The 14,835-nt window shown below is 49.9% G+C and overlaps 1 protein-coding gene across 1 annotated transcript in view; it reads left to right on the top strand.

Moving 5' to 3' along the window:
* Positions 1 to 14,835, top strand: part of dscaml1 (Down syndrome cell adhesion molecule like 1) — a 618,289-nt gene that overhangs the window by 370,953 nt on the left and 232,501 nt on the right. The window contains exons 5-6 of the mRNA XM_070893140.1: positions 637 to 912; positions 3,348 to 3,644. Of these exons, the coding sequence (XP_070749241.1) occupies positions 637 to 912; positions 3,348 to 3,644 (573 nt within the window). The remainder of the gene's footprint in view (positions 1 to 636; positions 913 to 3,347; positions 3,645 to 14,835) is intronic.

Below are 14,835 nucleotides of genomic sequence, written 5' to 3'. Positions count from 1 at the left end.
TTCACCCATCTCATTTATTGTTTGTGAAATCTGGCTGAGTTCAAATTGGTTGCCATGTTTCTACATAACAACACTTCGATAGTGATTCATTGGTTGTGAAGGACTTTGGGACATCTCGAGGACATGAAAGGACACTGTTCCCAATGGCTGAAGGGTCGATAACCAGAGGACACAGGTTTAAGGTGATTGGCAAAAGAACCAGAGGCAACATGAGGGAAAAAAATGTATGCAACAAGTGCTTAGGATTTGGAATGCACTGTCTGATAGGTTGGTGGATACGGATTCAATAGAAGCCTTCAAAAGGAAATTGGAAAAATGCTTGAAGGAGAAAAAATGACAGGGATATGGGGAAGGAGCAGGGAGAGGGACTGACTGGATTACTCATTAAAGAGCTGGTGCAGAATCGATGGGCCGAATGGCGTCCTTCTGTGCTGTACTGTTCTATGATGCTTTGATGAACTTCATTATACTCCTTCACTACTGTTGGGCTTGAATGCTGTAGAACTAGCGCACGATCAGTGTTCACTTTCAGAAAAGATTGCGGGGGGGGAGGTGGACCCTACATGTTTAAGACAGGCTGCTGTACCCCAGCAGTGCAGTGATTTTCTCTCATTAGTTCTCTTGTTACTCTTGCAGATCCACTGAGAGTAACAGTGACTCCAAAGAAACTGAAGACGGGAATTGGCAGCACCGTTGTACTGTCGTGCGGTGTAATGGGTTCCCCCGAGTACATCATCAGGTGGTACAGGGACACCGAGCTCATCGTTCCCGACGGTTACATTTCCATTCGTGGGGTCACTAACGAAACACTTCTTATCACGTCGGCACAGAAGAGTCACTCAGGAGCCTACCAGTGCTTTGCTACCAGGAAATCCCAAACGGCGCAGGACTTCTCCATCATAGTGCTAGAAGGTACATGCTTTCAAACCCAGAGCACAATGGCTAACGATGGGTCTCGCCATTGGGGCTGCCGAGCTTTCCAGGCTGAGATTCTTCCTAAACCTTGTCGCCAATTCTCACTTGCCACACCGATAGGTGTAAGGTGTCAGCCTTGGCTGAGTGGTATCACTCTTGCCTCTAGACAGAAATACAGAGATTTGAGCACATATTCTACGCTGACACAGTGAATTATTCAGGGAGTGCTAACTATCATTTCAGCAGTTAAATAGGATACCACGTAACATAGGCCTTTTGTTGCAGAGATTTAGTCAGCCATGGCTTAGTTGGTAATGCTCTTACTCTAAGCCGAAGGGTCAAAGTCCCATTCCAGAGACTTGAGCACAAAATCCAGGCTCGCATTACTGTGCAGTGCCGAGGGAATGCTGCACTGCCGGAGGTGCCATGTTTCGGATGAGATCATAAACCGAGGCCCCGTCTGCTCTCTCAGGTGAATGTAAAAGATCCAGCGGCACTATTTTGAAGATGAGCGGGGGAGTTCTCCCCAGTATCCTGGCCAATATTTATCCCTCAATCAACACCACTAAAATAGATTATCTGGTCATTATCATAGTGCTGTTTGTGGGAGCTTGCTGTGCACAAATTGGCTGCTGCGTTCCCTACATTACAACAGTGCCTACACTTTCAAAGTACTTCATTGGCTGTGAGGCACTTTGGGACGTCTTGAGGTCGTGAAAGGCGCTATATAAATGCCAGTCTCTCTTTATTTTCTCAGGGGTTAGTTGGCAACACAGCAGGCTAGTGGACTTGCTGTTTATCTGTGGTCCAACCAACCCAATCTGATGGGATGCAAGTCCCTGCTTCTGTACCATAAGCGAGTGCATACGGGCAATGGCCCATTGCAACCAACAGTCTAGAATTAGACACAGACGGGCACAGAGGGGCGTAATGACGTCTGGTGTGGAAAACCGAACAGCTCACAGTGGTATAGCGAGGGTGCTCTTCAGAGAATGAGGCAGAGTGTATGGAGCTTCAGCCTGCGTCTGGCCCATCCTTTGCCTAATCTCGGAGTACGCAATGGTGAAACTAGGAGGGGGTGGGGGTGGGGGGGGATTTTTTCACACCTCCCATACCCAGTGGGAACAAGGCTAGTTGAAATGCAGCGGAAGAGATACCCACTGCCCTCACTTGCCCCATCTGGCCAACTTCAATTCTAAATTGAATCTCGCAAGGACAGCCCCCACAAAGTCCCCCTTTAAATATGCGGATGAAGTCATTGGGACCCGACAGGCTATTTTAACGTTGGCTTGAGCGGCTTTCCGATCAGGCATGCACGGGTTGGGGGGGGGGGGGGGGGGGGGGGTAGCAGTGGGGAGGGAGGAGCGGGGGGTGGGGGGGGGGGGGTAGTGTAGGGTGGGGGAATCAGCAGGAGGAGAGGGTAGGTAAGTTTATTTCTATCCTCTGTGGGGCCCGGAGGAGCAGGATCGCTCCGGGCTAGCCAGCCGCTGACTGGGGCTTCCCTCCCTCCCCGGGAGTTAAAATACCCCCCCCCACCCCCACCCCCACCGGTCTATTCATTGCAAAAACAATATCCCATTTCACAGCACTGTGACATCCTTGTTATCAGGATGAGCATCGAAGATTTTTTTAATTATAATTTTCAATTAAAATTTCGATAGTGTTAATTGGATAATGTGCGCGGTATCTGGGCGTTTATACCTGCAGTTCCTCTCACCAGATTACTCCACCAGCAGAGAGGGAAGTTTCATTCATGAGGAGGGAAGCGTGAATTCATCTCTTTCCTTCTATTTTATTTTTACCTTTCCATTCCCCCTTGGAGTGTCAGCTGTGGCTCAGCGGGTAGCAGGGGCTGAGCACATAAATCCAGGCTGACACTCCCAGTGCAGTGCTGGGGGAGTGCCGCACTGTCTGAGGCACCGTCTTTTGGATGAGACATTAAACTGAAGCCCCGTCTGCCCTCTCAGGTAGACGTAAAAGATCCCGTGGCCACTATTTCAAAGAAGAGCAGGGGGTTTATTTAAAAAAAATTATTATTATTTGTTCCTGTGATATGGGCATCGCTGGCAAGGCCGGCATTTATTGCCCATCCCTAATTGAGAAGGCGGTGGTGAGCCGCCTTCTTGAACCGCTGCAGTCCGTGTGGTGAAGGTGCTCCCACAGTGCTGTTAGCGAGGGAGTTCCAGTTACCCCCCCGGTGTCCTGGTGCCAATATTAATCCCTCAATCAACATAACAAAAAAGCAGATTATCTGGGTCATTATCACATTGCTGTTTGTGGGAGCTTGCTGTGCGCAAATTGGCTGCCGCGTTTCCCACATTACAACAGCGGCTACACTTCAACAAAGTAGTTCATTGGCGGTAAAGCGCGCTGAGTCGTCCGGTGGTCGTGAAAGGCGCTATATAAATGCAAGTCTTTCTTTACTTGCTCAGATGGAACGCCTCGAATTATCTCGTCCTTCAGCGAGAAGGTTGTCAATCCGGGTGAACAGTTTTTCCTCGTGTGCACCGCCAAGGGCGCCCCTTCCCCGACCCTGGCCTGGACCCTGGACGATGAATTGATCATCAGAGACAGCGCCCATCGCACTAACCAGTACACCATGACGGATGGCACCACCATCAGCCACATGAATGTCACCAACCCGCAGATCAGAGATGGAGGGGTTTACCGCTGTGCAGCAAGAAACCTAGTCGGCAGCGCCGAGTACCAAGCGCGAATAAACGTAAGAGGTGCCTGTCTACTTTTCAATATCAGATAGGATATCTGTTGTTAAGTCTGATGTGTTAACCTGATGTTTTGTCCCAAGCCACACCTTTGTCTCCAACAGCTGCATGACCTTCCCAGCTAAACCGTCGTCCGAATGTATTCCCATCATTAATAATTGCATAGTTTCCCTCGCCATTCTCTCCCTAGCAACCCCATTCTTCCCCAGGCCCCCTCCCCTCCCCTCCCCGCCACCCCGCCACACCCCCTCAGAACCACACACACTGGTCCCTGATCATGAGACTACCTGGGGTAGGCAACCTTGCAGTGCCAGCTGTGGCTCAGTGGGCAGCACCCTCACCTCTGAGTCAGAAGGTCGTGGGTTCAAGTCCCACTCCAGGGACCTGAGCACATAAATCCAGGCTGACACTCCCAGTGCAGTGCTGAGGGAGCGCTGCACTGTCGGAGGTGCCGTCTTTCAGATGAGACATTAAACTGAAGCCCCCGTCTGCCCTCTCAGGTGGATGTAAAAGATCCCGTGGCACTATTTCGAAGAAGAGCAGGGGAGTTATCCCTGGTGGCCTGGCCAATATTTATCCTTCAATCAACATAACAAAAACAGATTATCTGGTCGTTATCACATCGCTGTTTATGGGAGCTTGCTGTGTGCAAATTGGCTGCCGCGTTTCCCACATTGCATAGAAATATAGTGCAGGAGTAGGCCATTCGGCCCTTCGAGCCTGCACCACCATTCAATATGATCATGGCTGATCATGCAACTTCAGTACCCCTTTCCTGCTTTTTCTCCATACCTCTTGTTCCCTTTAGCTGTGAGGGCCACATCTAACTCCCTTTTGAATATATCTAACGAACTGACCTCAACAACTTTCTGTGGTAGAGAATTCCACAGGCTCACAATTCTCTGAGTGAAGAAGTTTCTCCTCATCTCGGTCTTAAATGGCTTACCCCTTATCCCTTAGACTGTGACCCCTGGTTCCGGACAGCGACTACACTTCCAAAAGGACTTGATTGGCTGTAAAGCGCTTTGGGACGTCCAGTGGTCGTGAAAGGCGCTATATAAATGCAAGTCATTCTTTCTTTTCTTGTGTTACCTTGAGTGTCATCAACTACAGATGCGCAAGGCGCTTGTAATTGTTGACAGTCTGCCATTTAACAGATCCAACTTTTGAATAAATAGTGACGTCTGAGCTAGCCCAAAAAAGGGCATGAGAGACATGGTCTTCCATTGGTCTCACGCTCTGCTCTCGGCTCTCCACTTAAAGCGAGAGGTTCAGAGTCAGACTCCCTTTCTCTCGATGGGAAGTACGGGTCCCCGCCACCTCGTAATTTACAGTGGTGCCAGGAGGAAATATAAATCTCGGTACCTGGCACTCTCGGCCTCTGTTTGAATACTGCTTTCCTGAGACCATGGTTACAATATAAAAGCCTGTGACCTCTGCAATGTTTTTGCTTCTTGGGTTCTTTGCTTAAAAATTCACAGCATCACATTGCTATTAAGAACTAGTTGGTCTATTAGCAAAGGTTTAACAATCATACTACACTTTACCAGTTCATCCACCAAGCTCACAACTGCATACCTCCTTGTGGATCCCCTAGACCCAACTGACTGGGCTTTTTTGAGTCCTGTGAGAATCACGTGACTGGCTAAGCCACTCTTAACTCAACAACTATTTTAAAGTAGAACGTAAAATCAAGTGCCCCCTTTTGGCAAGGGCACTAGAACCCATAAATTTCAAAGTAAAGTTTTACGGAAACTAAAATCAAATTAAAATTTGGTTGCCGGGGGTGATGATGCACTCCCGTCCCTCCGGCGCCCACCTCTTGCGGAAGGCCGCGAGCGTACTGGTGGACACCGCGTGCTCCATCTCCAGGGACACCCTGGCTCGGATGTAACCGCAGAAGAGAGGCAGGCAGTTGGGCTGAACGACCCCCTCGACCGCCCGCTGCCTGGACCGGCTGATGGCCAGCTTGGCCGTGCCCAGGAGCAGTCCTACGAGGAGGCCCTCGGACCTGCCCGCTCCCCTCCGGACCGGGTGCCCAAAGATTAGGAGTGTGGGACTGAAGTGCAGTCAAAAGTCGAGGAGCAGCCCCTTCAAATATTGGAAGAGGGGCTGCAATCTTACACACTGAACATACACATGGAACACCGACTCCTCCAGACCACAGAAATTGCAGGCATCCTGGGAGCAACTGTTCTACAACTATTTTGTCGTGAACAATTAAGTGAAGTGCCCCCTGATTAAAAGGGGGCAGGGGGGAGGGTCACACCAAACACTTTCAAACAAGTGCTCTCTTGTTTTTTTTTTGGTTTTTTTGAGGGCACTAAAACACAAATTATACAACTGCCCCCTGGCTAAAGGAGCGGTGGGGGGGGTCACTAAAACCGACACAATAAACAAATTAAACTTTAGACAAAAAAGCTCAAATTAAAATTTGGTTGCCGAGGGTGATGATGCACTCCAGTCCCTCCGGCGCCCACCTCTCGCGGAAGGCCGCGAGCGTACCGGTGGACACCGTGTGCTCCATCTCCAGGGACACCCTGGCTCGGATGTAACCGCGGAAGAGAGGCAGGCAGTCGGGCTGAACGATCCCCTCGACCGCCCGCTGCCTCACCGGTTAATGGCCACCTTGACCAGGCCCAGGAGCAGTCCTACGAGGAGGCCCTCCGACCTGCCCGCTCCCCTAAGCACAGGGTGCCCAAAGATCAGGAGCGTGGGACTGAAGTGCAACCAGAAATCGAGGAGCAGCCCCTTCAAATGATGGAAGAGGGGCTGCAACCTCGCGCTCTGAACATACACACGGAACACGGACTCCTCCAGACCGCAGAAATTGCAGGCGGCCCGGGAGCATACTCACAGGTGCCTACATTACCACCTCTATGTCCTTGAAAGACCTTCCTTAGGTCAGGGCAGCATGGCTGTGACTGACCCTTGGGGTTTTCCCTTGGTCACTCGAGGGCAGCCTCCGCTCAGGAAATCCGGCCCTCCCTCTGTCCTGTACCATGCACTCAGCGGGAGGGAGAGGAAATCTGCAGCGAAGGTTCACCAGACTGATTCCAGGGATGGCTGGACTGACATATGAGAAGAGACTGGATCGACTGGGCCTGTATTCACTGAAGTTTAGAAACATATAAAATTCTGACAGGACCGGACAGGTTAGATGCAGGAAGAATTCCCGATGTTGGAGAAGTCCAGAACCAGGGGTCACAGTCTAAGGATAAGGGGTAAGCCATTTCGGACCAGATGAGGAGAAACTTCTTCACTCAGAGAGTTGTTAACCTGTGGAATTCTCTTCCGCAGAGAGTTGTTGATGCCAGTTTGTTAGATATATTCAAGAGGGAGTTGGATATGGCCCTTACGGCTAAAGGGATCAAGGGGTATGGAGAGAAAGCAGGAAAGGGGTACTGATGTGAATGATCAGCCATGATCTTATTGAATGGTGGTGCAGGCTCGAAGAGCCGAATGGCCTACTCCTGCACCTATTTTCTATGTTTCTATGTTTCTATGTTTCTGTCACCACTTCCACCAACATATCACATATCAAGCAACATAAACTTGGCCCGGTCAAGGATGATAGGCCGAAGAATGTCCGAAACATTTGATTGGAGACTTTTCTATTCAGCTGAGGTTACTACTTTGAAGTTGATGTTGCGCTCTTACATTAGCCGCAACTATTAATAAAAGAAGCTTTAAAATAAAACACACAGTTACAAATAGCTTTAAAAACCTATCGTTCCTTAGTGAATAATTGTAGTGGTGATGCAGTGGGGTAGAAATTGAACCTCATTGTGGCCATTTTACGGTTGGCCAAGCATGCCTGAAAGACGCCCGCTGACCGAAATTGGGCCGGATAATTTTTCAGGCGTCCCTGTCGGTTGCCTAAAACAGGTATTTAGGCCCCTCCTGTATGTAAATGAGGGGCCTGATGCCTGCTTTCGGAGCCTTCGGGAACTCAGTGACCCGAGGAGTCGATGCAGGGCCCCCCACTCTGCTCAGCCTGACCTGCCGTGGATACAGTCCGAGGAAATGGCCGCCATCCAACAGGTGAGTTTTAGGATCTGCAACAAAAGCCATGGGAAGCCGTCGGACTTCTTCCCGCGGCTCGACCGCACCCCTTCCGGCTGCGATCACCACCGCCCCCCCCCCCCCGCACCCCCCCGCCACCAACCCCCGCCCCACTCTTGTTGTCCTCTTTTGTAAGGGGACACCGATTTGCCTAAATCTATGTCGCTCACCTGCCTAAAATAGTGGCCAATGGAAACAGGATGAATGCAGAATCCTGCATTTTAAAGCTTCCCTCCTACCAGGTGAGGTAGCTTACCCCCCCCTATACTCCTTATTCCTCTTGTTGTAATGCTGTGAGCCTGAATGCTCGGAAGGGTCTATCCTTTGTGCCGTTGCCTCATGAGTGTCAAAATCCTACATCAGAGCAGCAAGGCCTGTTACTAGCTGCAGCTTGAGATGCACCCAAGTGAATGAGAGTGTGAATCGAACACGTGTCCGTGAGTCTCCATAGGGGCCTATGTGGGCCGTAAAGACAGAAAGCTTGCCCACCTCATGGTCTGTACTACAGATGAGTGCAGCAGCACAGAATTTCGGACCACGTGGGTGGTAATAGCACAGCTTTCCCCCCCGCCCCCCAAGATATGTTCATAAAAATATGTCAATTCTAAAGGTTTCACTTTTTCTTTTCTCTTTATTTGTTCACGGGATGTGGGCATAGCCGCCAATGCCAGCATTTATTGCCCGTCCCTAATTGCCCTCGAGAAGAATCACTGCTCTTTTCTTAGCGGTTTGGTACAATTGAGTGTCTCGCTGGGCCATCTGGTGGAGGAGGATTTCCTGGAGTGTATAAGGGATGGTTTTCGAGACCAATATGTCGAGGAACCAAATCGAGAGCAGGCCATCCTAGACTGGGTCTTGTGCAATGAGAGAGGATTAATTGGTAATCTTGTTGTGCGAGGCCCCTTGGGGAAGAGTGACCATAATATGGTAGAATTCTTTATTAAGATGGAGAGTGACACAGTTAATTCAGAGACTAGAGCCTTGAACTTAAGGAAAGGTAACTTCGATGGTATGAGATGTGAATTGGCTAGGATAGACTGGCGAATGATACTTAAAGGGTTGACAGTGGATAGGCAATGGCAGACATTTAAAGATCACATGGATGAACTTCAACAATTATACATCCCTGTCTGCCGCAAAAATAAAATGGGGAAGGTGGCTCAACCGTGGCTAACAAGGAAAATTAGGGATAGTGTTATATCTAAGGAAGTGGCATATAAATTGGCCAGAAAAAGCAGCAAACCTGAGGACTGGGAGAAATTTAGAATTCAGCAGAGGAGGACAAAGGGTTTAATTAGGAGGGGAAAATAGACTATGAGAGTAAGCTTGCTGGGAACATAAAAACTGTCTGCAAAAGCTTCTATAGGTATGTGAAGAGAAAACGATTAGTGAAGACAAATGTAGGTCCCTTGCAGTCAGAATCAGGTGAATTTATAATGGGGAACAAAGAAATGGCAGACCAATTGAACAAATACTTTGGTTCTGTCTTCACTCAGGAAGACACAAATAACCTACCAGAAATACTAGGGGACCGAGGGTCTAGCGAGAAGGAGGAACTGAAGGAAATCCTTATTAGTCAGGAAATTGTGTTAGGGAAATTGATGGGATTGAAGGCCGATAAATCCCCGGGGCCTGATAGTCTGCATCCCAGAGTACTTAAGGAAGTGGCCCTAGAAATAGTGGACGCAATGGTGGTAATTTTCCAACATTCTATAGACTCTGGATCAGTTCCTATGGATTGGAGGGTAGCTAATGTAACCCCACTTTTTAAAAAAGAAGGGAGAGAGAAAACAGGGAATTATAGACCGGTTAGCCTGACATCGGTAGTGGGGAAAATGTTGGAATCAAGTATTAAAGACGTAATAGCAGCGCATTTGGAAAGCAGTGACAGGATCGGTCCAAGTCAGCGTGGATTTATGAAAGGGAAATCATGCTTGACAAAACTTCTAGAATTTTTTGAGCATGTATCTAGTAGAGTAGACAAGGGAGAACCAGTAGATGTGGGGATTTGGACTTTCAAAAGGCTTTTGACAAGGTCCCACACAACAGATTAGTGTGGAAAATTAAGGCACATGGGGCCCAAGTTTGCCCCCAGGGTTAGAACCCCAGTGTGCGCCGACTTTTTAGAACAGAAACAGCGCCTATTATTTACGTTGGTATTCTGCCCTCCGTCCGGTCAATCCAGGCCATTGGCGCAGCGCAGTGGAACGCGTGGAAGGCGGAGCCAGGTCCTGGCGCTGAAAACAGTGCCGGGACCTCTGCACATGCACGCTAGAGTGTGCGCATGTCCTCGAGGCTGTGTGGGAAGGGCCCGAAGCACGCCGCCCCCAGCCCTGGCCGAATGGGCTGCCAGGTCGACTATCGGACACGGACCTCCTTCCCTCCCTCCCGTATAGCTCCCGTTCCTCCGCCCCCTTCTCTCCCCCCGCCCCCCCCCACGTCGCCGGCAGCGGGACCCGCCCGCCCGCCCGGCACCTTGCTGGGGATGGGCCCCGCCCGAAGTCTCTGGCAGCCCGGCCCGGCCCGGCCCGGCCCGGCTTCTACATCCTCGGCAGGGCCGGCCTGCCCCACCCGAAGTCTTCGGCGCGGCCCATTCAGCCTCCCTCTCCACCCCTCTCCTCTTCCCCCCTCCCTCCCTCCCTCCCTCCCCATCCTATACCCCCTCTCCACCCCTCTCCTCTTTCCCCCGTCCCCCCTCCCCCTCCCTCCCCCTCTCTCCCTTCCTCCCTCCCCATCCTATCCCCCCTCTCCACCCCTCTCCTCTTCCCCCCCTCCCTCCCTCCTCTCCCCCCTCTCTCCCCCTTCCCTCCCCATCCTATCCCCCCCTCCCTCCCCCTCCTCTCCTCTCCCCTCTCTCTCCCTCCCCCCTCTCTCCCTCCCTCCCCCCTCTTTCTCTCCCTCCCCCTTCTCTTCCTCCCTCTCCCTCCTTCCTCCTCTCCCCCCTCCCTCCACTTCCTCCCTCCCTCCCTCCTCCTCTCCCTCCTCTCCCTCTCCTTTCCCCCTCCTCCTCCCCTCCTCTCCCCCTCTCTCCCTCCCTCCCCCCTCCTCTCCCCTTCCCTCCCCTCCTCTCCCCCTCCCTCCTCCCCTCCCTCCTCATCCTCCCCCTCCTCCTCCCCCCCTCTCCCCCTCCTCCTCCCCCTCCTCTTCCTCCTTCTCCTCCCCCTCCTCTCCCCCTCTCTCTCTCTCTCTCCCGCCTCCTCTCCCCCTCCCTCCCCTCCCCCTCACTGTCAGAAACACAGAGAGACACTGATAGAGAGAGAGAGAGAGAGAGAGAGAGAGAGAGAGACATTGACAGAGAGAGAGAGAGAGAGAGAGACACTGGGTGGGACCTGTCCCAGCACGCTGTTGGAGGGCTCCCGGTGCTGCAGTCGGTGAGTAGAAACTTAATTTTTTATTTATTGATTGATTTTTTAATAATTTTTTAATTTTTAATTTTTTAATTTTTTTTGATTTTATTGGTTGATTTATTGATTTATTTATCACTTATTATTGATGATGGCTCTTTTTTTGTAAAAGTGAAGTGTTTAATGTTTGTAAACCCACCCCAATCTCTCGTTCCCTACGCCTGATTTATAAGTGTAGGCAAGGTTTTTCTGAGCGTACAAAAATCTACACTTGCTCCATTCTAAGTTAGTTTGGAGTAAGGTTTCGCTGCCTAAACTTGCAAAACAGGCGTAAGTGGCTGGACACGCCCCCTTTTGAAAAAAAAATCTGTTCGACAATGAAACTATTCTAACTCACTAGAACTGGAGCAAACTAAATGCCGAGAATTGCAATTTCTAAGATGCTCCATTCTAAACTAGTTGCTCCAAAAAAATAGGAACAATTCAGGCTGAAACTTGAGCCCATGGGATTGGGGGTAATGTATTGATGTGGATAGATAACTGGTTGGCAGACAGGAAGCAAAGAGTAGGAATAAACGGGTCCTTTTCAGAATGGCAGGCAGTGACTAGTGAGGTACCGCAAGGTTCAGTGCTGGGGCCCCAGCTATTTACAATATACATTAATGATTTAGACGAAGGAATTAAATGTAATATCTCCAAGTTTGCAGATGACACTAAGCTGGGTGGCAGTGTGAGCAGTGAGGAGGATGCTAAGAGGCTGCAGGGTGACTGGGCTTATATTCACTGGAATTTAGAAGAATGAGAGGGGATCTCATAGAAACATATAAAATTCTGACGGGATTGGACAGGTTAGATACAGGAAGAATGTTCCCAATGTTGGAGAAGTCCAGAACCAGGGGTCACAGTCTAAGGATAAGGGGTAAGCCATTTAGGACCGAGATGAGGAGAAACTTCTTCACTCAGAGAGTTGTGAACCTGTGGAATTCTCTACCACAGAAAGTTGTTGAGGCCAGTTCATTAGATATATTCAAAGCGAGTGGCCCTTATGGTTAAAGGGATCAAGGGGTATGGAGAGAAAGCAGGAAAGGGGTACTGAAGTTGCATGATCAGCCACGATCATATTGAATGGTGGTGCAGGCTCGAAGGGCCAAATGGCCTGCTTCTGCACCTATTTTCTATGTTTCTATGTTTCAGAGGAGCAGTTAAGATTGCTGTGGGTCTGGAGTCACATATAGGCCAGACCGGGTAAGGGCGGCGGATTTCCTTCCCTGAAGGACATTAATGAACCAGATGGGTTTTTTACAGCAACCCGCTAGTTTGATGATCACCAGTACTGACACTAGCTTTTTAATTACAGATTTATTTAATGAACTGAATTTAAATTCCCCAGCTGCCGTGGTGTGGTTATGAACTCGCGTCTCCGGATCACTTAGTCCGGGCCTCTGGGTTACCCGTCCAGTAACATAACCGCCATGCTACCGTTCCCAGTAACCACTGCGTTACCTTGAGAGTTGTCATGGAGACAGGGTCCTTACCATGGTCCACATGTTGAACGCTCGAGCATCTTGTAGGGTGCTGGATGACGGGGAAATCCCCTGGGCATTCTAAAGCTCGCCACTGCTCTCTAGTTGGAAACAGACTCATCGGTCGTGAAATGGGCCTGGTGTTTCTCAAATCAAATTTGACAAGCCCCCCCCCAAAATTCCGTGTGATCTTTTAATTTTGTTAATGTCACGTTCTTTGCACGCTTGGCTTCCACTCTGCCTCCTTTACGCTTTATTGCACACAATCATACCAGTGACTGTTTTATCAAGCAATAAATTTAAAGAGACAGTGACCCATTTTGGTCCCTTAAATGGACTTCTAATTTAAAAATGTTTTTTCAATTTTGATTTTTTTTTTCCCTGACGATGGTGCTGGGGAAGTGTGATTACTTCAAGGATGTTTTGGGGGATCATTATCTCTGGGTCCTTCAAGGGTAATTGCATTCCTGAGAGTAGCAAGTTAATCCCTCGATTCCCAGGCACTAATTAATGTCTCCAACCTGCCAGCTGAGATAAAGTGACGGGCCAAATTTCCCTGAAGCTTTGTGACGCTTTGCGTAGAAACGAATGAACAAACGTGGAATAGGAAGGGCCCAACTTTCCTCCATTGTACCTACCGAGGCACCTCCCAATGATCCTAAAGACAACCCGTTTCAGGCTACTGTCGCCCTTAACCGTTCTTCCACTGAGACACATCGCCCTTGTGAGAGGATATGTTTTCTGCCTCCTCCCATCATTTGTTCTGTGCTCAAGAAAATTTGGCGGCCAATAATGTGTTCCACATACCCTGTGCAGTATGCTGGTAACCTGGCCTACGTTCAGTGGATCGTCAAATGACAGAGATGGTCATTGTTTACCGTGTCTCCAAAGGTTGGGTAAGTGTGAAGTTGGAAAGCTCGCCGTATTTTGCCTTTCCCCGTTGAGTAGAGTTTCTGCAAGGGTGATACGTCCTTACTACACAGTATAAATGCACACGAGGCCCATGCTCGAGAGAAGGTCAGTCTGTGACCTGTCCTTTATTCCTTAGCACTCAAGTGGTGAAGGTGGGTGGAGCTTCCCCTTTGATACCTGAAGGTCCAGGTTAGGGGTGTCTCCCAGCTAGTGGTCAGTGTTCTCACGGTGTACAACTTAGGTCAGTTTATACATGGGTTACAATGCTGGTTGAATACATGACAAAGGGTCCACCAACGGTGTTCAGGTGGAGTAGCTGGACTTACCTGGACGGGAGCGGCAAATGAAAATCAGTCTTCCTTCCTTCTTTATTTCATCGTCCTGTGTGAATGGAGCCTGTATGATGCTTGTTTCTCCCATTTGATAACTTACAGCTCTCCAGATCTATCTGGAGGAGTCCATCTAGGGTCACCCGTGCCAGCCCTGACTTCGCGATGTTGCAAGCAGGCTTCGGAACTACACAGCTCCATGGCCCCATCTGAAGCAGTGGTTTGGGGGGGTGGGGGGGGGAGGGTGAGGGGGGAGATTTCCAGTAGCGTTGGCCGTCCTGTCGGGAACTTGTTCAGTAATTCTGCCCTCTTGAGCATCCCTGTTTTAATCACCCCACCATCGGGTGGCCGTGCCTTCAGCCGCCAGGGCCCCAAGCTCTGGGAGTCTCTCCCTAAACCTCTCCGCCTCTCTTTCCACCTTTAACACACTCCTCAAAACCTACCTCTTTGAGCAAGCTTTTTGGTCACCTGTCCTAATGCTTCCTTATGTAGCTCGGTGTCAAATCTTTGTTTGATAATCGCCCCTGTGAAGTGCCTTGGGATGTTTTACTACTTTTAAGGTGCTATATAAGTACAAGTTGTTGTTGTAGTATACCATTCTTCCTCCACCCTATTTCAACCGAGGAAATGTGGCAAATGGCCTGCTCAAAGCTTCTGCCAATGCTCATGTGAAGGCCATGATCAGAAACCGTGCCGAGGCGCTTGTGCTCACTCCTGGCCTTCTTTCCCTTCCCGCCTCTCTGTAAGAGAGCACCAAAAGGGTCACATGCTTCCTTCCTATGACGCACCGATATGAATGGTAACCCACTACAGGCAGGTGTGAGGAGCCTGTGGCCTTAAGCAGAACTCCTCCAAAACCCTACTGTTACATTCATAGAATCGGAAGGAAGCTCGGAAGGAGGCCATTCGGCCCATCGCGTCTGCGCCGGCCGACAAAGAGCTACCCAGCCTAATCCCACTTTCCAGCTCTAGGTCCATGGCCCTGTAGGTTACCGCACTTCAGGTGCACATCCAGGTACTTTTT

This window comes from Pristiophorus japonicus, chromosome 11 (genome assembly GCF_044704955.1).
Source record: "Pristiophorus japonicus isolate sPriJap1 chromosome 11, sPriJap1.hap1, whole genome shotgun sequence".
In the NCBI taxonomy this organism is placed as follows: Eukaryota; Metazoa; Chordata; class Chondrichthyes; family Pristiophoridae; genus Pristiophorus; species Pristiophorus japonicus.
This window is presented reverse-complemented; position numbering and strand designations above follow the sequence as displayed.